At 42.4% G+C, this 26,101-nt stretch overlaps 1 protein-coding gene across 1 annotated transcript in view; it reads left to right on the top strand.

Moving 5' to 3' along the window:
• The first annotated feature begins 598 nt into the window (after positions 1-598).
• Positions 599-26,101, top strand: part of Rims1 (regulating synaptic membrane exocytosis 1) — a 497,773-nt gene continuing 472,270 nt past the window's right edge. Inside the window, 1 exon segment of the mRNA XM_032900856.1 lies at positions 599-1,101. Coding sequence (XP_032756747.1) covers positions 938-1,101 — 164 coding nt within the window. The 5' untranslated portion in view covers positions 599-937.

The following is a 26,101-nucleotide window of genomic DNA, read 5'->3' as shown; positions in this document are numbered from 1 at the left end:
GTGCACCAAGATTATCTAGAAACCCACACACAACTGTGGCTGTGCACACTTGACGAGTAAAGCAGCAAGACATGGTGGCAGGAAGGGGAAAAATAGATCTAGAGGGTGTACCATCCTGCTGTTCTAAACCCTGTGGGTGCTCAAAAAGCATCAATGATGAAGACTGTGGCGAGGATGAGGATGATTAATGCAAACCATGGGAAAATAGGGCTGGGGAGGATGACATGGACCAGGACCTGGGAGAGGGAGGATGACTCAGGGTGAGGGGTACCTTGGGAGAGATCAGTGAAGTATGCACGTCGGCGAGCGTGGGGCGGGGGGAGCGGCCGGGGCACGCGTGGCTCGGACCCCGGGAGTGGGTGGGTGGTGCCCGTGGGCGGAGCGGCTCCGGGACTGAGTGGCTGGCAGCTTATGTCTGCGAGAGCAGCAGCATCACCCGGGAGCGAAGCTCCGAGACTCCGCCTAACTGACACCCAAACTCCCCTCTCCCTCCCGCAGCCCCAAACTGGAGGCAGCGGAGCCCATGAGCGAGCAGCGTCAGGCGGCTGGCCCGGCCCCGCCCCGGCCCGCCAGCCCAGCCCGCGCCTGGCCGCGCCCGGAGCTCAGCGCCAGCCCTCGCCCCCTCGCCGTGCCTCCGCCTGCCTGCCCCCGCCGGCCAAGGCTGGGCTGCAGGAGGCGGCCGGGCGGCCCCTGAGCCTCGCCAGGGCGACCCAAACAAAGGCAGCATCCGGGCTCGGCGGGAGGCAGAGCATCATGAGAGACTGGGTCCTCGCTGTCCCCGGCTCCGCTGCTGCTGCCGCTGCCGCCGCCGCTGCCGCTGCCGCCGCCAGGAGGGCTTCGCTGTGAGCGTTGGAAAGCAGGGGCGCAGCTGCGGGGCGTGAATCCGAAAGGTGAGAGCCAGAGCCAGCGAGCCGAGGGGGCGGGCAGGCCACGAAAAATGTCCTCGGCCGTGGGGCCCCGAGGTCCTCGCCCACCCACGGTGCCTCCCCCTATGCAAGAACTGCCCGACCTGAGCCACCTGACCGAGGAGGAGAGGAACATAATCATGGCAGTGATGGACCGGCAGAAGGAAGAGGAGGAAAAAGAAGAGGCCATGCTCAAGTAAGCACCCCCCCCAACCCCCCAAGGCGCGCCATCCATCCCTCGGTGGTGCCTCCATTCGTCCATTCACCACTCACTCACCAGGTCCTCTTGGTTGAGCGTGGGGGAGGGGCTGGCGAGGGTTCAGGGGTGAGGGCAGAGGTGCCCACCTTGGGGCTAGAGGCCCCTCCCCGGGATTGAACAGGGTAGAGGTCTGGGAGTCCGGAGGAAGGAGAGGACCCCACAAAGCCAAAATCCTAGGACCCGGGGAAGATGGCTTGAGACAGGAGTGCCCAGGAGGACTAGGTGGACAGGGGGACCACCTTGGGGTGAGGTATGCAGAGCTGAGTGAAGCTGATCCCACCCGATGGTTGGGCTCTGAGCTGAGGGCAGATTAGGGACCAGGGGATGAGTGGAGAAAAGGGTGGAGGTAGAGATGGTGAGGGCAGCTCCTCCTTGGAGTTGTTGAGCAGATCTGAGTTCCAACAGTGAAGGGTGCTGGTATTTATATAATAAAAAGGGCTTATTTTTAGTGTTTGTTTTGGTGCTCCTTCATTTTAAGATGCTAAGGTTGGGTCCTTTTTGGGCAGTTGCCATCTTTGGTAACCTGCCTTTTCAGCTTCTCTTTAACCTTTTATTCTGGGTCTTCTACACCGAATAACTGTGTGAAGACACATCTTCTTATCCACATGCAATGCCACTGGCAGCACAAAGTTTTTGATAATGACAGTAGTTGATTGGTAACTCTGGCCTGAAATAAAATAGGGGCGCCTCATTATTGGCTTCTAAGAGACCTCTGGGGCCTTTCCATTTCCCAAAGGAAGCAGTCCGGAATTAAATATCTACATGTCCCCTGCTTACGAACCCATCCACCTTCAGGGGACAGTTGGCAGGTGCCCCATTTTCCTGGCATGAGGAGGGAATGACTACTGTTAGTGCAGGAGTCTGTGATATGGTGCTACCCTTTGCCTCAGAACTGCTTGCAAGGACTGCCCTATAAGCCGGGCTTTGCTTCTTAGCCTTGCCCATGGAGGGAAGTAAAAGGGGATTTCGACTCCGTCTTCCCTTGGGAAGTCTTCATAAATTCAGGAAAGTTTTCCTCCCTGGGGCGGAGGAATGTAGATACCCTGACTGGCACTAATGTCTCGGTATCCTCTGCTTATGCAGAAGGTGTATTTGGGGCAGGCAATTGGCATGAAGAGCGATAGGGAACCTGTTGCATCTGGAGTTAGCTGGTTGCAGGGAAGTCTGGAGAGAGAGCAGAGGGGTGATACCAGGGCACAGGGCACACCCATGGTGGCCTCTCTCAAACTCCCTAGAATTGCATACTGAAGGGAAGGTGCTGTCTGGGAAGGCATCGTCTTCTCTTCAGGGTAGCCGAGCCTCACAGGAGAGCAATAGGAAAAGCTGCGCCCACAGACTGTGGGTCCCCCAAGCAAAAGCAATTGCTGTAGAGTAGGGAGGGCTATGTGGAGGTATAGATGCGGGTATCAGGACACAGCAAAATAGTAGGGATCCGGTGATTCCTCCTCTTTCATTACAGACTCTGGGAAAATAAAAAGGCTGTTAACTTAGAAGGCCAGAGCTGGCCTGGCTCTGTAAGAGCAGCAGGTTTCCCAATTCCCTGCTCCTTTTCATCCAAAAACACCAAATACTTTAAGCCTACCAGCTTGAGGAGGCAGAACCCTTGTTAATCTGCTTCCTGTCCCCAGTGGAAGAATGACATACCCCCACCCCCCACCCCCATGCTGCAGGCTTCCCCTCTTCTGAGCCTGGAAGTAATGGATGCTGTCTTTAATGGTGCTGCTGTCTGTCTGTCTGGTTGTTAGTCCATCCATCTGTCCTCACCACTGCAGCCCCGGGCCACCTGTCCTAGACACTGTCCTATTGGTTAGCATTGGCAGGTTTGCTGCTGTTTCTTTTAGTGCTTGCTGCAGACAGCAGGTAGATGGAGGCCTCCAGCAGCTACTGATAAATATGGGCTGCTGCCTGACAAGAGCCCAGATAGGGAAGGGAGCCACAGTGCAAGTAGTGGCCGTCACGTCTCTTCATTGGCTGCTGGAAGCGTAGTAGGGAGCGATGGGTTTTAAGTGGGAGTGGATGAGTTTAGGACAGAATCGCAAACCTGCTGACCACCCAGGGTCAATGATAATACTATATGGGTTTACATGGACAAGCGAATTAAAAGCCCTGCCCCGCCACTCCTGTCCGTCATATGCTATTCACTGCTTTCCAGGGGCTTGTAAATACTCTTCCTTTATGGCACGATTTCACAGAATATCGCAGCGTGTAATGCTGTTACACAACAGCTCTCAATAACCCTGGACCTCTGCATTAACTTTTATCAGTCGGCCTCTTCCGCTAGAGTCCTGGCCTCTCGTGCAGTGGTGGGTTGGCAAGTGTTGTGGAACGCTGGTGTGCCTCTGTGTGAGCCTGTCACGGTGTCTGCAGTTAACGAGATAGTGCTACACTTTATCTTTTTTTTTTTTCCTAGAAGGAATTTTGTGTCTTGGAAACTAGGGATTCTAGGGGCCGTTCAAATGACATATACGTAAGGGGCCCTTGATGACATCTAGTCATGAGTGGTGGCCTCTTCTCAACTTGCCAAGGAAAACGATCAAGAAAACTAGGTGCCTTTCACAGGCCTTTACTTAAGAGGAAAGAAGAAAGAAACTTTTTGTGACAAGACTTGACCCATCATATCACATATCTGAGAAACTTCTTTTACAATAGACCCAAGCAAAACTGATGTTCTGGGGAAACAGACACTGGATTTGAAATATACTTTTGTGATGTCTGTGGGACCTCCACCTTGCCTTATCTACTCTGTGTGAGCTCTTCTTCTCCTCAAGATCTAACAGCAAACATTCATAGAGAGAATGAAAAAAAAAAAAAACCACGGATGGATATTGTAAAGCCATCTGACAACATACAAATCAGAACATATTTGTATAGTAAGCCTTGATTACAAATTACTGCCGAAGTCTGGATTCGATAATGACATTAAATAGGGATAAATAGGGAAAAAATTAACTTACTTCCACTTCGAGAATTTAAAAATGTTACATGAAGTTGGATGTAATCTATCCTCATGATCACATCATCTAAACGATAATTAGAAAAAAATTGACTCTCAAGAATTATATTTTGTGATTGATGTAACTGTGTGTAAAATGGGTCTTAATTTGTGTGTGTGTGTGTGTGTGTGTGTGTGTGTGTGTGTGTGTGTGTGTGTGTGTGTGTGTGTGTGTGTGTAGTCTGGAACCTTTTTGAAACTTCACTTTCTCAATGACTGCTCCTTCAAGTACCTGTCACCAGGCATCATGGGCCAATACATTACATAGATGGAAAACTGTGTTATCTGAGACCTAAATCAGAGAAGATCTCATTAGAGGTAAAAATCTTATTCCTTCTCTTAAGTAAGAGCTTCAGAGAGAAACGAGCTTCAGAATGGGAAGAGAAAGGGGGAAACAGAAGTGGAGATTAAGGGGATGATTCGATGATGTAAATTAAAAAAACCATATTGAATTGGTTACTGAAATTGGCTAACACTTATTGAATATTTACTGCATACCAGCCCTTACCCTAATCGGTTACAATATCAAATGGGTGAACTGCGCTGAGTTGCGCTGTGTGCTTGAATCCTCTCAGTCTCCTGTGCAGAAGACGTGGCAGGTGTCTCACACTGTTACTCCATCCCGAGGCTCACATACATGGCTCAACAAGGCTTCAAGCCCAGACCTTCGCAACGAATGCAGCCGCTCCCTCAGGCACTACAGTGTCTCTCAACCAAGAAGAAACTTCTAACATTTCTCCTTTCCTTACATGAATTTCTGGTCTTTCTTCCAAGTCAGTCAAGTGGTTTGACAGATTACGCTAATGGGGAAAATCAGCTGCTGGTCTTAATGGGGCAGGGCTGAGTTCACTTCCACTGGGGCACAGAGCCTTCCTGTGGATTGAGGGGAAGGGAATTGCCTCCAAGTTAAAGATAATGAAAACTCTGATAGTACAGTGGAAAGGTCTTTGGAACCGGGCATCTTTTTTTATTTGATTTCTCCCACTTACTGTGTGAAGGCGGGTTAGAAAAATTGTTAGGATTTTGTGGGGTTCCTTACCCATCCCATAGTCTGCCCCTCAAGATGTGACTTGATTTACAAAGACAACTTTGGGCGTCTCTGCCTTCTTGCTGGGGACTGTGGCCTCGTTTTCAAACATCTAACAATGGAACCTGCTTGTGGAAGGGGGCAAGATGAAGTAGAAGCCTCTATTGTTTTCCTTTCCCTGCTTCCCCTCCGTATGCACACATGCGGTGTTGTACTCTGAAATGTATTGCAAGGGCTCGTTTTCCAGAAGCATCAGTTGTCAAGTAGAAAAAGAATGAACTGTACATTAGGGAGACGTAGCGAGGGGTGATGGTAACGTAGGCATATTCCTGCTGACGAGGATTTTCACACGTTAGACCAGGGTACATCCTTGTTCAAGCCAGGATGGATAAGAAGAAAACAGGGAGAGATGGGTAGCAAAGAGAGAGTGGCTGCAACAAGAGCAGGGTCTATGAATTCAAGATGTCCTGTTGGGCAGAGAGCACACTAGCTGCCACTACTCCTGCTCCATACTGTTAGTAAGTGGGGTTTGACTCAGAGAAGGCTATCCCTATGCTGTGTGGGAATTTTCACTCTCAGAAAAAAAAAACAAAAAACCTGTCTTAACAAATGTACAGGCACATGGTGAAAGTTCTCAAACCTTCATGGGAAAAATATAGAAAAGAGAAGGTTAAAAGAAGACAAAGGAAACACGGGGGTGTGAGAAATAACGGAAAGGCACAAGACCATCGACTTTTGGTTGACCCGAAGCGATGCGTTTTTAACTTGTGTATATGCTTTCTTAATAGCACACTGCCGTTTATGTATTTACATTGCCGTAGTTGAGGTTGGATATGGTTTGCAAATGGGTGCGATCCTTGGGCTACTGCCAACCCGAGTGATAGAAACGCAACCACTCCTGAAGGTTAGTCGTTCAACTCACTCAACGGGAAGGCTGGCTCCTGTGAATCGGTCCAAAACCTCCTAGAAAGCTATCGGTGTGAATTCCTGAAACCACTCAATTCTCCCACGTCTAAAGGAAGCATATGGATGAGTTCGTTCTGCATGGATTATAAGTGCCATTGTGTTGAATTTCATTTACCTTAATGGTCTCTGTTCTGTTTTTAAACAACTTTGAACACCCGATCTTCTGGGATCAGTTTGGAGATTCTAGATCTGGTCTAGAGAGTTGGAGGGAATTTCCCTGAGGCGTAAGCAACAAGCGTAATACAACCTCAGAAGCCTATCCAGTGATTCCAGCCTTCACTATTGATTGGAAGTCCATAGTATTAGTGTGGGTGTGGGTATTGTGGGCAGTTTTGTTCATCTGTTGGCCGTAGGAAGTTAGCATGTACTGTTTCCTTTCTATATATATCAGACATTTTGCTGGATACTCACACACACCATTTATCCCCTGCTCAACTCTTCTTTTTTCCTTTTTTCTTTTTCTTTTTTTTTTTTTCGGAGCTGGGGACCGAACCCAGGGCCTTGCACTTGCTAGGCAAGCGCTCTACCGCTGAGCTAAATCCCCAATCCCCCTCTGCTCAACTCTTGACGAGCAGTCCGTTCCATTTTTTATTGGTTTGTTCTCTACTATTAGTGGAGCCTTTAGAACTTTGGTTCCCTGGGCTCTTGCTCATGGCATTTTGGTCTGAGAATCTAGTGCTCTTGCAAGCAGCAGGAGAACTGCATATGGCTGGTGGGATCTTCTGAGCACATGCCTCTCTCTAACGTTTGTTCTCCTCGCCTACTTGGTCTTTTGCACACAAGTCTCCCTAACCCAGGTAGCATTCTTCTGTGTTCTCCTCAACTGCAAGTCTCTACCCGGCACACTGTTCTGAATTTTCTCTTTTAGTCATAGAACCGTATGCTAGTTGATTCAACAATAAGACCAGGCACTAATATTTCGGGCATTAACATTTGGTCAGACAATGGGCAGTGTGAGTAGAATATAGACACCGTTCTTCTTATAGCTTGTTGCTGGTGTACTTCTGACCACTGGAAAAACTTCCACAGTCTGAAAGGTTGACCACTGACTTGCTGTGTAGAATACTGAATAAGGTTTTGGTCTAGTCATTGGGGTTTTTGTTTGTTTGTTTGTTTTTATTTTGTTTTTCAAGACAGAGCTTCTCTGTGGAGCCCTGGCTGTCCTGGGACACTCTGTAGACCAGGCTCCAACTCTCAGACCCACCTGTCTCTGCCTCCTGAGTACTGTGATTAAAGAACATGTGCCACTATGCCCTACTAAGTATTGGTCTTAATGCTATCACTTTCTGTAGGTATAAACATTACCACATCATCCTATTTGGTTTCTTGGCTTGCTGTACACAGTAAGACTTGTTAGGCTTGTCCTTGTAACTCATGGTCATTTAACATAGCGAAGCAGAAACATCTTTAAATTTCAAATTACTGTACCCAAGGGAATCGCTCTTACTGCCTTTATGCTTTGAAAATAAGGCTGAACCCCAGGTTCATTCATTCTTGTGGTTTTTGAAGGTGATGCTGGGCTCGTGGGGAGGAGGTCCTGTTGGAATAGACCCCGCCCACAGTCTTGTGAGGGCTGTGTGACTAGAATTGCAGCTATACCAAGGTGGGAATTTGGCAAGGAATTAAAAGTTAAAGTGATCACAGGGTCTGAAGTTATGTCTTTCTTTATTTCTCATTAACTAGCTCATAAATGTTTATGGCACAAAAACATGGTGGGAAAATGCTCAAGTTTGAGACAACAACAAGGCAAGCACAATTCAAACTGGAGAAGAGCAGTTCGCTCAGGGTAGTTTTCTTATCTTTTACTAAAACACGAAAGTGTTAACTTCTCTGTCACAGGTATAATAAATGACTCATTTTAACATCGAATGGGGGGGACTATTTGTGAAGCAGTTTATGTTTTTAGCTCTCTGTTTGATGGTGTAACATGTGCATTTAACTTTTTAACTTTTCTGTACTAAATGCCCAGTGGTTTTTGCAGGTACCGTTTCACATTCTTATATCAGGTTTATATGCATTTATTTTGAACCAGGTCAAATAGCTGACAGTGAGGGGCTATCCTACCAAAGTGGCTTGAGGCTTTTCTAGTTCTGTTGCTGTTCTGTGAAAACTCCCTATTCTTGTATAAAAGAAAACCGCTTAAGAGGAAAGTATCTTATCCATTGATTTGCCTCTTTTTTTTGTGCTAATTTCTTGTTATGGACAGTGCCTTATCCTGTAAATTTTGAGTATCAGCTTAGACAACACATCAGAGTATCTTTTCCTCTTTATAAGTTTGTTTTCTTCCTTGACCCAACTTATTTGCATCAAACCACTGAAATGCTAGCAATTAAAAGTTTTAAAAGTTATCAGAACCCTAAATAACGCCAACAAAGGGTATAGCACCTTGAAAACCATTGCTTGGCCAACGGTAATAGTTTGATGAAAACGAGACATTGCATTTCATCGGATCTCAGTGGGTGCTTCCTTTATGGTAAGGCTGCATTCAAAGCTCCAGTCACGTTTAAATAACAGATGTAAGTTACAGCTACACCTAGGACTATGGATACAAATCTTCTTCTGGGCCCAGCAAAAGTACAGCCTGAAGTTTAGAGACCAGATCCCTGGTATGCAAATTCACTTAAGTAGATTTTTAGTAATATTTTGATAATCCCTTTGAAGTTTAAGTAGTCAGATAATGTAATATTGTTGAAAGGAATCTTAGGTAATTTGTAAGTTGTTAAGGCATTTAATTAGAATATTAGCTACTTTAAAGAAGCACAGTGAATGAAACTGAGATGATACAGGTGATAATACCCAGTGAATGATTTACACATTGTTCAGTACTTGTTTATTGTTCATCATTAAGTTAGGCTACTTGTCTAGAAGATGTTGTTGTGTTTATATAGAGAAGGCATGTGCATTGAAAGCCAATCAAAGTGTCTATACTGCCATGTAGTCAGATACCTTATGCTACTTAGTTTCTTTTAATGGGCTGTCATATTTAATATGGATGTATATTCACAAGTAAGACAATACAGTAGCAGTCACTGGTGAAGGCTTGCTGTGCGAGCCAGACCTGGCATAGTTTCTTTTCTTTTCAGTGTATATTCTTGCCCCTGAAGATCATTGATCTTTGAAGAATAATCTTGATTTCAAGAATCCAAATGTTTAGGCTAGATTCTTGTTCAAACTAGGATCAGCTGGGAAGCGGGAACCTCAACTGACAGAATGCCTCCATTAGATTGGCTTGGAGGCAAGCCTCTTAGGGTGCATTTCCTCGATTAAAGATTGGTGTGGAGGGGCCTGGCTGGCTCACTGTGAGTGGTGCCATCCCCGCACAGGTGGCCCAGGGATGTGTAAGAAAGCAGTGAGAGCAAGCCATGGGGACTACGTCTGCAAAACAGTCTTCCTCTGTGGCCTCTGCTTCAGTTCTTGCCTCAAGTATGTACCTTGATGTTTCTCCTTCCTCCTATTATAGATCATAACGTGAAAGGCGAAATAGACCCTCTCCTCTCCATGCTGCTTCTGGTCATGGCATTTATCAGGGGAGTAGAAACGTAACTAAGATCCCAAGTTATTTTAAAATTGTCTGTTATTGCTAAACGATCGTTGTGGGTCTCTTGGTTGCGCTGGTCGTCTATACTCATCTTATGATCTATTTTACTTTTTATTTTATGAGTAGGTGTGTATGTTACCTGAATAAATTCGTGTGTACTGTGTGCGCACATGCCCACAGGCACCAGAAGAGGGAGTTGGATCCTCCGGATTTTAGGCAGCTGTGGGCCTGGGTCCTGTGTAAGAATAGAAAAATAGAAAATAGAAAATGGCTTCACTACTGAGCCGTCTCTCCAGCCCCTGTTCTTGCCGGGGGGTGGGGGTGGGGGGGGAGACAGACAGAGACAGAGAGAGACAGAGATGGGGGGAGGAGGAATTCTTTAATAAGTGGCTGACTGTTTTATTTCCAGTATTTTGCAACTTTTACTTTAGAAAATTTATAGTTTTAATATACATGGTCTGTATGAGTCAAAATATCAGGGTTTTTTTCCCCCCAAAAAATAAGGTAGTATATGTACATATATGGAGGTCTTCTGAGGTCAGAAAAGCGACCTAGTGTCTGGGTAGATATGGGTGAGAACATAGCAAGGAGACCAGAGGCTTTTCCTTTTTATATTTCACACAGCTTAGCAGGTTTGTCTTCCTTGGTTGTCTCTGTATTGTAATATAGTGGAGCTTAAGTATTCTTTCCTTCTTTCGGAAAAAAAAGAGGATATATCTTATGTCCTGATACTTGAAATAGAAATATATTGAAATAAGCAATCTCTTTTTTATTGGTTATTAAACCTTAGGAAAAGCATGTTATAAATAGCTTCCACTCTGGTGTTATATCTGGAAATCATCTTTTTTTATCATAAAAGTATACTTTGAAAGGTTAAAATCTTATACAGATAATTTGAATTTATAAGTTTTTTTTTCTTTTTTTTTTCTTTTTTTTTTTGGTATCCTAGACCAAAATGTTGCCACTTAATATAGTGACCCAGGATAAAAGCTTGATGCTGGTGTTAAAAGGTTTGAGACCAGGTTAGGCCCTGGCATGAGAAAGCAATCCCATGGTGTTTGGCTATTGCACAGCTTCAGCTAGTCAATACAAAACACAGCTATGATTAACGATGAGCCTCGTGACTAGTTCCTGCATTCCATAAGGCAGCACAGCGAACACCTCTGGGCCTTAGGGTACACGGAAAATCGAACACATCCAATTCTAGAGCATATTAAGTAGATATTGGACAGTTGGTGAAACCTAGAAAGATAAGGATAGGTGAGTAGTAAGTATAGTAGGGCTTGAAGGTCATTTGAAGCCCCCTCTTCTCTGCCACCTGTCCTTCTATTTCCTTCTTTGCCTTCAGCGTTTTGATATGTCTCTATTCCAACCTCATACTGAATCTCCAGTATTGTCTTTGTTAAATGTTCTACTGTAGCCTGCTATCCCTTTCTTTTTTTCAAAGAGTAGAAGTCTCGCCTGGTGGTTTCAGTTGCATGTACAAGTCAAAGATGCTCGGACCTACAGTCACAGGTGTTGAAATTTCTGCTAAACTCCGAGTTCTTATGGCAACACCGTTCTGATATCTCTTTGAGGGGACGTCTTGTAGGCACTTCAGACTTGCTGCCCCCTGTTGTACATTTTGTAGCCTTTTGCCTACATATGAGGCTTTGAGTTTCATAGGTAGCATCTCTCCTGTACTCCAGGATGAAGCTGAAATTTCGGACTCCATTTACAGCTCATAGAGTCCTTCGCTTTGTCCAGGCTCCCATGGTCCTGGTTGGTTTCCATTGCCCAATCACTACTTGGCGACCGACTCCACTCATGCCTTTCTCTTGATCAGACACTTTTCTTTCTCTTCACCTAAATTTATCCTGGCCTTTAAATGACATCTCATCTGCCACATCTTCCCAACCTTCCCGGGCTGGTTTCAGTACTTGCCTTCTGTGAGCGTATTTTCACAGCGTTTCCTCTCAACATTCTCATCTCTGCACAGAATACACTGCTGAAGGTGGCATCGATTTTTTTTTGTTGTTGTATCCATCATAAACACACATAACAGGTGCCCAGTTCTTTGAAATGGTGTATCTGAATGAACGGGTAGATTCAAAAGACGTGGACTAGAGTCACCTCAGGCTGCTAACGATGTGAGTGGGAGGGGAGAGTGGGATGGTAATTCCAACCATAGAAATGCAGTCAGCAAATTCTGAAAGCAAAGAATGAGCTGTTTGCTTTCAACTATAGGAGAGAAGCAGCTTGACCGGAATGTACGAGGAAATAAATATTTGGCGTTGAACATTACAAGGTAAAACTGAAATATGATTTTTTTTTTGGATGGTCTGTTATGTTCTTGACTTTGCCTTTCATGGCTCTTTGAAAGACAGCATTCTGAAGACATTTGCCTGTCAGTGTGGGAGGATGTAAATAATAGATCTTTAAAGGTAAATCCTCCAGAAAGGCACACTTAATTAGGAATATTTTAATGAGAGCATGACTAACTTCAGTCAGAGTCCAAAGCGTAACACATTTGCTGATTTGATATTTACAGTTGGACCAGATGATCACAATGGATTATATTGATTTTATTTTTTAATTAAAAATGTGCCTTAAGTCATCCCCTAGTCCTAAAAGCTCCTTCCAAGTAGATGTCTTCTCTTAATTGTCATTGGGTTTGCCATCCCCTTCCTGTGACCAGTGCAGAAGAAGATCTCAACAAATGTTTATTGAACAGAATAGTTGATGCCCTAGACACAAAAGCACACATCTTTGTATGTTGAAGACTAGACGCCATTGTTAATCTGTGGGTGGGGATTTGGTGACTGTCGAGTTGTGGGAGGGCAAATACTCAATTCAGATGTTGATCAAAGAACAGCATCTGTGGTGAGTGTCAGACACCTCAGAACCCTTCTGAACATAGTGCTGGAAGGTATCAATGGAAAGACTTGGCATTGAAATAGCAGTTGACACGTCGGTGACTGAAGATCGACGAAACTCTCTCGGGCTCTCATGGTTAACGAGGAAAGACCTGTGAGTAAGACGCTGCCACAGCTCTTCTTTGGTCATCTCCAGTGGCTTCCTTTTGTTTGTTTGTTTTTAATCTTCTTTCTCTGGCATGGATCGTTCACTCCACCTAGTTCCAGCAAATGTAAACAATTTTCTAACAGCTGATTTGATTTGCTTCCTCTGTAGGGTTATATACCCCGTTATAGCAAACTCCAAGGGAATATATCAACTTTGGTTATTTTGAATATTGGTGAATTGTGTGTTATTTAAAGAATAGATTGTGAACAGGGATTATAAAGTAGGGAGCAGTTTCCTTACGCAGTGATATTTGTTCTAGTCGTGCTGTATTGGCATCTTGTAATGGTGAGAATTTTATTTGCAAATCTTCATTCTTCCCTGAGAGATATATTTTCAATATAGAGGAATTTGTGCTTCCAAATGGCTTTGTTTATTATTGTTTGGAATCTTTTATATAATCAAATAAATTTTTTCAGACAGGGTTCCTCCTATGTGCCAGGCTGGTTCGGGAGGTTATGAGCTTTCTTTGCCTCCGCGCCCCCGCCCCCAGTGCTGGATTACAGACACGTACCACCGTACCTGGCCATTTTTTCTTATTTATGTTGTTTGTTTTACTTGACAAGCGAAAGACCTTTAGGGGAGTTTTGATATATTGTTGGGCAGCCAAGAACAATGAAAGTGGTGTGCATTGTTTCGGGTGTCTCTTTGGACGCCCTGGCCAGAAACTCATAGGGAGCATTTCTGTGCCTGGCATCGAGAATTTCATTTAGTAATACGTGTAACTCATGTCTTTTGGGAGCATCATTGTCCAGTTATGCAGGGTATTTCTGTTCAAATTCTCTCCCTCTCCCTCTCTCTCTCTCTGTCATATTTTTGAGTAGCTTAAAACGTGTAGACTTCCATAAGATTCTTTATGTATACTTGATTTTTAAATACCTACTTTACTACTCTACCAACTTCTCCTTTCCCCAATCTCCATCTCCACTTTAAACCCTGAGTATTCCCCTCTGCCCTTTTCCATCATGACATCTGTTTTCTACTGTGTCTTCTAATTGATTTTTTCTGGGGGTGGGAGAATAGAGGTTTCCATTTACAAGCACCCTTCATCCATCTCCTCCCACCCATCATTGCTGTTTGCACTTTCCTGTCCCTTGTATTTCCCTCTAAACTTTTTTTTTTGCCCACCAGTGACTTGTTTGTAGTTTCTTACCCACCAGTGACTTGTTTGTAGTTTCCCGGAGTCAATACATACTCCAGCTTAAAGATCCAAAACAGAGAATGTTTTGGTTGACTCCATGTCCTAACTTTTGTGAATAGAGCAGCAGTACATATGCAGTGCAAGTGTCTAAGTAGAAGAATGTACAATCCTTTCAGTATCTAACTGTCTGTCTGTCGGTCCATCTGTCTGTCTGTCTGTCTGTCTATCTATCTATCTATCTATCTAGGTATCTATCTATCCATCCATCCATTTATCCATCTATTTATCTATCTACCCTTCCATCCAGGAGTGATACAGATGTGTCATATCATAGTTCCATTTCCAGATTTTGAGGACCCCCCCCAGACTGGTTTGTGCAACAGTTGCATTAGTTGATCATCTCCCCTTCACAGTGTCCCCTTCTCGACCTCCATGCCAGCATGTGCTGCCATTTGTGGTCTTGATCCCATTTTTGTTCTGTTTTGACCTCACAGAGGTAAATTCTTAAAGTAGTTTAACCTGCCTTTCCCTGATAATTGAAGACAATGCACACTTTAAAGAAAGCATCCAGGGTTGGGGATTTAGCTCAGTGGTAGAGCGCTTACCTAGCAACTGCAAGGCCCTGGGTTCGGTCCCCAGCTCTGGAAAAAAAAAAAACTAAAGAAAGCATCCATTAGTTATTTATATTTCTTGTTTGAGGGCTTTTTGCTTAGCCATATAGTACAGTTTTCATTTTCAGTAAAAATAAAAGTCTTAAAGTTACATATAATTACACCACCCCTTCCATTTTTCCTGTCCAGTCCTGCCCTTGTTCCCAGGTTTATTTCCTCTCAAATTAATTTTTTCCTTTTAATTATTGCTTTTTATGTACATGCATGTGCACGCACGAGAACCACACACAACCTAAGTCCATTAGTGTTACCTGTGTGTACATGACTTCAGAGTTGACTGCTTGGAATAGGAGAACCAATTAGAGACTCTCCCTGGGGAAAACTAATGCCCCTCTTTATTATCTGTTTCTCTATAGCCCCCCCTTTTCCCTTTTAGTTGTGTCAGAGAAACTCAAATTCATATTGAACAGGATGTTATGATATGCTACAATTACTTTAGAGGCTGGAAAGATGACTCATTCCGTAAGAGCATTGTCTGTTCTTCCAGAGGACCCAGGATCAATTCCCAGCACCCGCGTGGCAGCTTGCAGCTGTCTGTAACACCAGGATCTGACACCCTTAACCCAGACATACATGCAGGCAAAACACGAATGTGCATAAAATAAAAATGAGTGAATTAATTTTTTAAAAAACTGCCATTGCTGTTCTCTCTCCTTCATAGAAAAGAAAATAGAGAAAAAAATAATTTCGATCAGGATTACACAGCAGAGTAGCTAGCGTACCATGGAAACCACACATAAAATGGACGACTGTTATGAAAAGTACTATCGTGAATATAATGAAAAAGAATGTCCTTACTGTGAAGTGTTACCGCTCCTCACAGCGATTACTAAGAGAACAGGGAGACGTGTACCTGTAGATGTATTTCAGAAATAAAGAAGCCTAGATTTAAGGGGAAAAAAATCTCTAATATATTACACTCCCAACCTCAGTTTCCCCTCCCCCCACTCCTCCCAGTACCTTCCCTCCCATCTTCCCTCACACCAGATCTACTGCTCCTCTGTGTCCCTTCAGGAAGGACCAGGCCTCCCAGGGATATCCCCAAACACAGCATAACAAGATGCAATTAGAGAGGGAAAAGAGTCAGGGACACCCCCGCTCTCACTATCACGAGTCCCACAAGAACACCAAACTACACAACAATAACATCTGTGCAGAGGACCTAGCTTAGACCCAAACAAGCATCCCGACTGTCAGTTCAGTCTCTGCGAGCCTCATGAACCCTGCTTAGTTGACTCTGTGGGCCGTGTTCCCCTACTTTTCTCGAGCTCCAAAGAGGCCTATACTTTAATCCAGGGCTCTGCCACATACTACTTAATGCTTATGGGAGTAATCTGGGTCTCTGTTTCTTCCATTTTCTTTTCTTTGAAGTAGGGTCAGTAAAATAGCCATGCTTACGCAACGCTCTTGGCACAACTTCTCATACCCAGGCAGCCTTAGTAAGTTTCGACTGTAATACTATTTTATGTTTTGGATTTAAATAGTACTGTGAACCCTGTATTCACTTTTCTTAGAGTATAATGGAGGTGCTTCTACTCTGAGGGGGCCCTGTTCTAGCTCAAAAGTCCAGAACTTGCAGTTTTGACACTATATAAAGGAATTTTGAATCACAATTAGAGCTGTGTTTTATACATTGTGCTATGCCAGAATACTTTATTCATTGTAGTGGTTTTAGCACAGTGTGGGAACATGTATTGGAAGCCGGGTGCTTTCTCTCGAGCTAGGGTAATAAGCCTTATTTTAGCATACTGTTAAATAGATTTACCTTTATTATGCACACACATGCAATCCTTCCTATTTTGTTGTTTTGGCAATGAAGTATTCTGACTCACTTCTTCCACTTATCATCTCAGATGAATGCATGGGAATTTACATACATACCTCATATGGCCTGTATGCATTGGAGCAGTAGGATGACCTGAGTTTATGCCACGGGAATATTCCAACTGAGAATACTCAAATTTTCAATGGTCCTGCGTTAAGATTTTTCTAATCCATGGTAGATTAAATCCCAGAGTAATGATAATACCTGTTAAATGAGATATTAGATCTAAAATGCCTTTCATGGGCTGACTTTGCTAGGTGAGCATGATGACCAGAGTTTGGATGCCCAGAATCCTTGTGAAGCTTTATATGTCATCACTCGTCTATATGTTGGTGATTCTGTGGTGTGATGGCAGCAGGAGACAGAGACCCTGCTATACATGACAGTAAGCAGGAGACCCTGTCCTAGTTAACATGGAAGGCAGGGATTTCTCAATTTCACATGTACACGTACATTAGTACATACAAACACACAAATGAACACATGTGCGCATGTGCACGCACACACACACGCACATGCACGCACACACACACACACACACACACACACACACAACGTATTAGAAAAACTGTTGTTTAAAGTTGTGCAGAATAGTTCATGCCTGCAGTTTCAGCTACTGGGTCGGCTGAGGCCAAAACCTTGTTGTAAAATTGAGGCCACCCTGAGCTACAGGGTGTGAATTCCTGTCTCAAAAAAAAAATTAAGTAAATTAAAACATTTAAAATGTGTTACTAAAGTATATGTCTGCTATAGAATTAGATCAAAGAAGAGTTGGGATTCGTTGGTGTTTTAATGCAAACTTAGGAATGATAAGGTTATAATTTAAATATTTTAGAGAAATATTTATTACGTCTGCATCTTTGCTGAAATCAAAGGTGTAATAAGAGAAATCGAGAACCATCAAAGGTATGGCAAAAGCATTGACCATTATTACCCTGTTCCAGCTCAATGTGTATGTGTGTGCATATATATATATATATATATATACATACATATATATAATAGTGAATATATATGCAACATATATACTATAGACATTATACATAATATATAAAGAAGAAAGATGAAATAAGGAAGTTTGATGTATAGTATGTATGTATATGATACATATATGATACATGATACATAATATAAAATATATATACAGTGTATGTCAAATGAGTTCCTTTAACTCACAAGAAAACTAAACGTGTGTAAAGGCATTTTGTTTTGCTGATGAAATTGTGATAATTGAAGTGTATTTCTTATGCCAGTGTTTTGAAAATTATCTGAAAGATAAGGCATTTTCTTTATAATTGGGATGGCAATGGCATAAAACTGAGTAACTCTGGAAGCTCACCCTGTCTTCAGCTATAAATTTAAAGAGACTGGCATTTGCCCTTATTATACGAGGTGCAGATAAATCTCCCCATAAAATCGGTAAGAAGGTCTTTGGAATAGGAAAGATGGAGATGTTCCTTTTACTGGTTTTGGACACTCAGCTAAAGGGAGTCTGGTGCCCCTTTCTCCCTGCCTCAATTAAAAAGTACACTCTTTGGCTTTTAGTTTCTTCTTTCTTTTCCTCTTGGGAAGAATTAGTGGGTGATTTGGGGAGCCTTAGGCATTTTTAACCTCTCTCAACCCTTTGCTTTCTGCTCCTCCACATTATAGGCGACAGAAATCAGAGAAGCCTCTGATGAATTTCCCCAGAAGAGATACTCGGGAGCCTCCATGCTCCCATGCCAGTCACTGCTAGAGAGGAGGGTTTTCTCTTTTTCTCCTTTGGCCCTTGGGCTCTCTCACTCCAGCTGACTGCATCCAACTCTGCGTCATCCCCCTCAGGGCGGCTCCCAGGGAGAGGCGCTGCACAGATGTAGGTAGACAAAACTTGGCATGAACTTCTTCTAAGAGAGCTGGCCTCTCAGGGAGCGATCCACTCTTCTCATTTTACGCGAGTGGCTGTGTGTAGGTTATTTAATTTACTTGTAGGCTCTGAGGAGTTGCAGACCAAACAGAGACTGTGGATGAGGCAGAAGAGCATATTTAGAAAGGCAGAGGATGCTGCGTTGGCTGTGCAGTAACTGGTAAAGTTTGAGCACCCCCTGTTATTTTCCCTTCAGCACGATGTTACAATATGCTTTGTTCAAGCCTAAATGAACCTTTTCATCTGGTAATTAACATTTTTACAGTGTTTCTCTACCACCATATATTTTTTGTTTAGAAAATTAAGACTCAGAGCCGAAGTCAATGAATTAAATGTTTGTTTTTGCAAAGAGTATATTTAAACCCATAAGAGATGATTAATGGCTAAAAAACGGGAAGGTTAAAAATCATTTAATTAAAAAATAAATCGTTTAATTCCAGCTTCCTTGATTTCCTCTAGCAGTATTTTCATCCTTTTCTGATATTTTGTTTCATACTTAGTATCCATTTAAAAATGCTTCTGAACTGTCTTTTATGGACACTAAGTGACAGATAGAGCCATTGAATATTTTGTGGCTCCTGCTGTGACATAGATAGTTACCTCAGAGTTTGTGAGACCTCAGGCCAGCTGATACTCCTAGCACAAGCTAGCTGAGGAGTTCCTAGATTCTGCTTCTGGATTCCATTTTCTCTAATTCAACCCTCTAGAGTCTCTGAGTTTTCAAGAATGTTTCATTCACTTTAATTAATTAATTGCTTAATTAAGATAGTGTTTTTGCTCTGGCTTGCACCAGGAAATACAGAGGTGCAGTAAAATTAACTACAATTATATGATTCTGTAAGTTATTGCCAAGTTTATTAAACTCCAAGGAAGCTCCATTTTTTAATGTACATGTCACAGTAGTTTGTAATTTATCTGAAGTGGTTTTTTAATTACTGGTAATACTGATAGTAAAATTTATACTGTTTGGATTAGATAAAAATTAGTATAGACTCAACCATTGATTAAATGCAATTTGGACTCTAAATGGTTCTTGCTAACACTCTGGCATTGTTGATGCCATCCTTTCTGTCTTTGTGTCCCAGAGCACAAAGGCAACCTGGGTGGGGACCCAGCCCATCTTCCCAATTACAGATGAACTACTATAAGGTGGATGGTCAGAAGATGTCAGCTTGATGGTTCAAAGCTGTCTTTAGAGATCTCAAAGACAATAGAAGAGAGTTAGTTTAGGCAGGCTATGTGGAAGACTGTGAAAATCAGAGAGAGAGAGAGAGAGAGAGAGAGAGAGAGAGAGAGAGAGAGAGAGAGAGAGAGAGGGAGAGGCAGAGACAAAAACAGAGACAGACAGAGAAACAGAGACAGACAGAGACAGAGAGAGACAGGCAGAGAGACAGAGAGAGACAGAGAGGGAGAGAGAGAAAGAGAGAGAGAGACTGAGAGAGAGAGAAAGAGGGGAGAGAGAGACTGAGAGAGAGAGAGAGGAGAGAGGCAGAGACAAAAACAAACAGAGACAGACAGAGACAGAGAGAGACAGGCAGAGAGATAGATGAGAGAGACACAGAGAGGGAGAGAGAGAAAGAGAGAGAGAGAAAGAGGAGGAGAGAGAGAAGGAGAAAGGGGGAGAGAAAGAGGGGTAGAGAGAGAGACTGAGAGAGAGACTGAGAGAGAGAGAGAGAGAGAGGAGAGAGGCAGAGACAAAACAGACAGAGACAGACAGAGAAACAGACAGAGACAGAGAGAGACAGGCAGAGAGACAGATGAGAGAGACAGAAAGAGAGAGAGAGAGAGAGACAGAGAGGGAGAGGAGAGAGAGAGTGAGTTCTGTGCACACACTTTTACCCTGGTCAAGAGAAAATTAAAAATAACTGTCCACTAACAGAACATTCATTAGCTGTCTGTCCACCTTATAGAGTGCAAATTCAGTTTTTATTTTAAAGTACACTGTTTAAGGAGAAAGCAAGCAAAGTGAAAATTAAAGGTTTCATTTGCCGGACTCTGGAAGCTGGGAACATAGAGAAATATGGGTTCTTCTTGGACTGGACATATGTCAGTCAAGATGTTGGCCGTGGGATATCTGGACTGTCTGCTGGGTCTGGCACTGTTTATGGTATCCAGTTGGTACACAGTGTTCACTTCAAGGATGCACACTGGGACCCGTTATGCTTACCAATGTCATGGACTACGAGGGTTTTGAAATTGGCCTATGAGGTTTTTTTATGTTTTGTATTGATAACTTGTAATGATCAGTGCTGTCTATATTATGATTTAAATAGTTTTTAAAGGTTACAAAATGATACACACACACACACACACACACACACACATAACTGATTAGGGCCTTGTTGGCAGAATTCATCTGAATACTTGCTATGGGTATGGATACTTGAAAGTACTGTCCATATTTTATGATTTGAATTATTCTTTACTGATGATGGCATTGACCTTACAGGTGCCTGTTGCTCCTGGTGACATGTTCAGTGCCTGGGACCCACATGGCTGAAGAAGATACCTACTTATCTGTTGTATTTTGACACCTACATATGTTGTCATTGCATACAAGCTTACCGTCCCAAATAAATAATGAAGTCAAGTTCATTAAAAACGAAACTAATTTAGAGATACCATGCATTAACTCTTGGTGAATGTGTTAGGAAGAGTATTGGTTTGGGAAGTAAAAACATGTATGTCCTGAATCTGTGTAGATAGAGCATAAATATGGGGATACTACATGATAGTTGACACTACTTCTGTGTGAGGTTGAGTATTCCTAGAGAGCTGTGCAAAAGATGCTCCCATAGTTTGATACTTTGTCCTTATCTTAAGATTATTTTTTTTACCATCCTTTAGTTGAGTAAACAACAGCAACAGCACCAACAACAAACAAATCAGGGAAAAACCTACCATTTCCCAATAGTCAGACAATATCCAGTCTTTCTTTAGGAGGGACATGAGATTCGAGGGAGAGGTGGGGATATCAAAATGGTAAACCTTTGAAGTTCTTCTGCTGCAGTGGGGTGGAAGGAGTCAAATATCATTTGGGTGTCAGGCTTCAAAGGCAGGAGGAGATATGGTGAGACTTGAATACCACTGAATTTACCTTTGAAAAATCCCTTTGGTAAGAATCATATTGTAGTCTCCCACAGGAAGTTGACTCTTTACCATTGAACTGGATAAAAATGTATGATCTTTGTGAGACTAAATTCACTGAGGAGCATTACCTCACCCAACTGGGACTGTCTTCTAGGGATGGGAAAAATGGAGGAAGTATCCTGAAGTGTAAGAAACTCATGAATAAAGAGAAGATAAGACTTGGGTGGACCTAGACCTGCCCACGATCTTTAGATGGTGATCTCTCTGTCACGTGACTGTGATTGAATTCTTCTAAATATGAGCTTGTTTGATGATAATAGGTGGTCAGTTATAATGGTAAATGCACAAAGCTTCCCCTAGGTCCTTTCATACCGAAGTGTTGGCAGGTTTTAGACCATATGCTATAAAAGAAATACATTCAAGATGAAACATTTCTCTTTGTGGCCGGAGAGATGTCTTAGCGGTTCAGAGCGCTCACTGCTCCTACAGAAGTTCAGGTCCCAGCACTCACATCACATTGCTCCCAGTCGCCTGCAGCCTGAGTTCTGGAGGAGCCAATGCACAGGGCTGATCTCTGAGGCCATTGGCATGTTTGTAGTGAGTTTACATACGATTGGGTACACATGTTTACATATAAAATTTAAAAACAACAACAACAACAAATTATAAAAAGAGAAACCAAATCCCTAAAACATCTCTTCTGAGTGGATGATTACTGCACACATGGATTATCTTAAGAAAAAATTCTCTTCATTATTTTGAAGCACAAAATACTTTGAAATTTACCCTTTTCAATATATGTCCGTTTAAAGATATATATATATTTTTTTCATTAAATAGCACTTATTTACACAAGATTTCAGCACTATACAAAAAGTACAGACAACTATGAAATGCTGAGGATGGGAGAAACATAGCGAAGAACATACCAGTTGGTTATTCGGTACCAAATAGTCAGGCCTGAAAGCATTCATGCGAATACATACAAGCTACATCATACAAACAGGATTATTTTGTGTATTTGTAGCATGTATATATGTATTTATATGTATATACATATATATATACATATATATGCACTCATATATACATATATGTATATACGTATACATAAGCATATATATATAACTAATAAGAAGGACGTCATGAATTTCAAAGAGAGTAAAGAGGAGTGTAAGGGAGGATTTGGGGGAGGAAGGGAAAAGTGATGCTATTATAGGCTCAAAAATGAAGAAATAATCAAAACTTAAACAAGCCTATGGTGCCTACAAAATAAAGGACATCTCTGTGACAGAACAGTATATATCAAGGAGTTCTTGTTTCTGGCTTTGTGAACTTTGCACTCCAACTCGGTTTTCTTCTGCTGTAGCTGTCTCCTTGGAAACCCAGTGGGCTCCAGTCAGTGTGCTAACATCAAGTCCTTCCTGTATGTATGCATAAGCCTACATCAGTTCATTAGAATTTGGGGTTTTAGAAAGCAGTCTGTTGAGTCAAGGAAAGATCCTGGAGTTACAGATTATGGGGAACGCTAGTGTGTGAGTCCTGAGGCTCCACCTTATGTTCTGCAGCGGGGAGGGATTCCTTGGAGGAATCGGGCTTCAAACTGATCCACGTTGCCTTTTCTGTAACCTGGGAGTTAAGAGCAGAGGACTTCACAGCCAGGGGAGGTCTGCGCTTGCACACAGGAAAGTCATTTGTCTGTGTCATTGCTGCCAGTCACTTCATACATGTGGCTCTTTCAAAACGTTTCTGACACTCAAGTTTTCTGTCACCAATCTTCCCCTGGCTGGAGTCTTTACTTCTTGCTGTGTTGTCTTGAGACATAAAGTGGTGGACTATAATCTAAAATATCTACTTTTACTGGTCTCCGAGTCTTGCATTTCATCTTGCTGTAGTAACATTTCTATTTGTAAAGGACGTGAGCATTTAGTGACTCTTTTCACATTGGCTTATTTGTTGAGCAGTCGCAGCGTCCCGGTGGTTCCATAGCTTCTGACAGCAGTGACTTTATGCAGTGAACCTGGGGCCTCTTCCATGGTAACGAAGATGCTCAAGGGGCCCTCATGAGACACTGGCCAAATATTGGACCTTCGAAAAGAACACAAGTTTAGACATTCAATTTAATTGTATAAATATTTACTGAGCAAGTATTGTATATTAGGTACTGAGTTATATTGCTCAACATAAAATCTATTAGCAAAATAAATTATATATATATATGTATATATATAATATATATATTCAGTCTAAGCTCAGTGGCATGAAAAAGAAGTTGGTGTTTTGGTTTTAATTTGTACACCAGAAAAAGAAAAAGAAAATTTTTTATTTCAAGATGCTAAGGAGGGGAAGCCTGTGATATCTTACATAGTCTCCTTTGTTCTCTAAACAGTTGACTGCCAGTAATACAGCTTTTTGAATGGAAAGGACTTTGGACCTCCTTCTTTATTTATTTATCCAAAGGTTCCTTTGATCTGATCGCCAAATCTACTGTGAGATAATATCTAAAAAAAGAACAAGGATTTTTGAATTCTGTTGTCTGTCCTTTATTTAAAATTTTGTTTTGTTTCTATGAACTGTGTGAACTGTTTGTCAGCTTAGCGATTGCTAATTTAGATTACGAAATATTTGAACCGATGTTCTTATTAAGACGTTCCTTGGAAGTGTCATTGGCCCATCAGTCAATGGGCAAGGGACATGGATCTGAGACTTGAAGGTACAGTTTGTTGATGAGCTGCTGAGTGTGTTTCGAAAATGAACACATTTTGGAGACCATATATTATTATGTGGAAATCAGTCTATTTTCTTAGGTTTTATTGCTGGGAGTCTCTGGGCCTGAAGAGAGGGTAGTATCAGGGTGCACAGAATAGGAGTCTGGTGATAGCTTTAAAGTCTGAGGGTCTCAGGAAGGTCTAGCTCTCTAACTGTACTGAAATGCTGATTATAGCTCCTAAAGAGTCCTAAAAACTTTCTTGCTCTTTCTGACAGTAAAAGGCTGCTGGCCTTGGGAATCAACACCAGTAGCCTAACAGAAGAGGACTAAGTAATGTGGTCTTTGTTCTATCTCAGCAGGAACTGCTGGGGTCTAACTTTCAGCCTGCTAGTCAGAAGTCCCAGGAAGAAAAGGGGACACTTAGAAAAGTGATTATTATGTTTATTACTAGGTTGTAAGAAGTCTGCTATGAAAGCAATCTAAGGGGAAAAGCAGAAGGAAGGATCCTAAGTGGGGAAAGGGAAGAATTCTTCTAAGTGGGGAAAGGCAAAAGTTCTAGTAAGGGAAAAAAATTCTTCAAGGTGGAGAAAAGGAAAAAAAATTCTAATCTCTTCTCCTTTTCCTCAGCACTTACACACCTTTCAGAATACATGATCACATGTTAAAGAGTTCATCACAAAATCACACAAAAAATCAAACCATAATTTGAAATAGAAGTTTACAACAGAGAATGTTTACATGCATATCCATCAGGAGTAATTATCTGGCTAAACATCCCTCACCTGTCACAGCTCCACAGGCTCACTGAAGGGTTAAAACCATAACTAAGTTATTAGTGAAGTTTTGTACAGATAAGTCCAGTCAATATTTTACCTTCTGTCCTAGCACCAATAATAAATCATTAGTTCCCTTTTTATGACCTTTGGTTAGTTGTTTTACAATCTCTTGGAGTGTGCCCTGAGTAGGAGAAAGTCTGGTTACTATCTAAAAGGCAGTTAACTGGTGATACATGGGAGACTGGCAGAGTTCTCATTGCAGTTTTGACGACCAGAAAAGGACCTAATAGCAGTCCCAGTACAAAAGAGCTTAATAATCATTGACGTAATTTTAGGAATTCGTATAGGATCATCATTAAAACTAAAGAAGTCATCTATTTGTCTATATAGCATCACTACGAGACAGTACATCTTCATAGATCTGCAGAGATCTGCTCCAAAGGGGTGGACTATTACCTAGTGATTGTTATCTATCTTTAATAATAACAGGAAAAGCATATTAATAGTAGCAATCTTTCTAAAATGAATTCTCTTACGGCCTTGCTCCATAGGAGCAAACCTGTCGCAGATTATATAATAATCTGAAGCAGACCATGTCAGGAAGATCACCTGCTAATTATTAGCTTGTCCCATTATGATTCCTGACATTTTATAAGCTTAACTGTTGTGGCGAAATAGATTTAATATCGCCCACCCCCGACTCCCACCAACCCTCTCTCTCATGTTCATAATAAAAATGTCTTGAAAAAAAATTGCATCTAGTCCTATTTAACATGGTTGCTAAGGAAATGCCTATAGAAGTGAGTCAGGAGCTCCCTTGAATGAGCAAGTAAGGAAATCATCTTTATAAAAAGCACAGGAAGGATGTTGACATGTGGGCTCCTGCCTTGTGGGTTCTATTATCTAGGAATGTAGGATTCTTGCTCAGTCTACACCACATTCTATGGATTGATGTGTAGTCTACGCTCTCCTGAGGACTAGCATGGGGAACAGGTACACACAGCAGAGTTAAGGCTTCCTTCTCTTTCAACTTGGGTGTGGTGGAGAATAACCCTAGGCGTCAGTTGGAACCAGTACTGACCGGTCCTTTGGAAGAGCAGTTGTGGAAGTGAGATGGGGTTAGGCCACCAGGTAAAAGGCGCTAAGTTCTTTACTGCCCGTCTTAGGAGACACACTAGCCTGTCCATGGTGCCCTGAATGTAAGATTTCACCTTGCCATGTTTCTGAGTGAATGCATG

This window comes from Rattus rattus, chromosome 4, assembly GCF_011064425.1.
Source record: "Rattus rattus isolate New Zealand chromosome 4, Rrattus_CSIRO_v1, whole genome shotgun sequence".
In the NCBI taxonomy this organism is placed as follows: Eukaryota; Metazoa; Chordata; class Mammalia; order Rodentia; family Muridae; genus Rattus; species Rattus rattus.
This window is presented reverse-complemented; position numbering and strand designations above follow the sequence as displayed.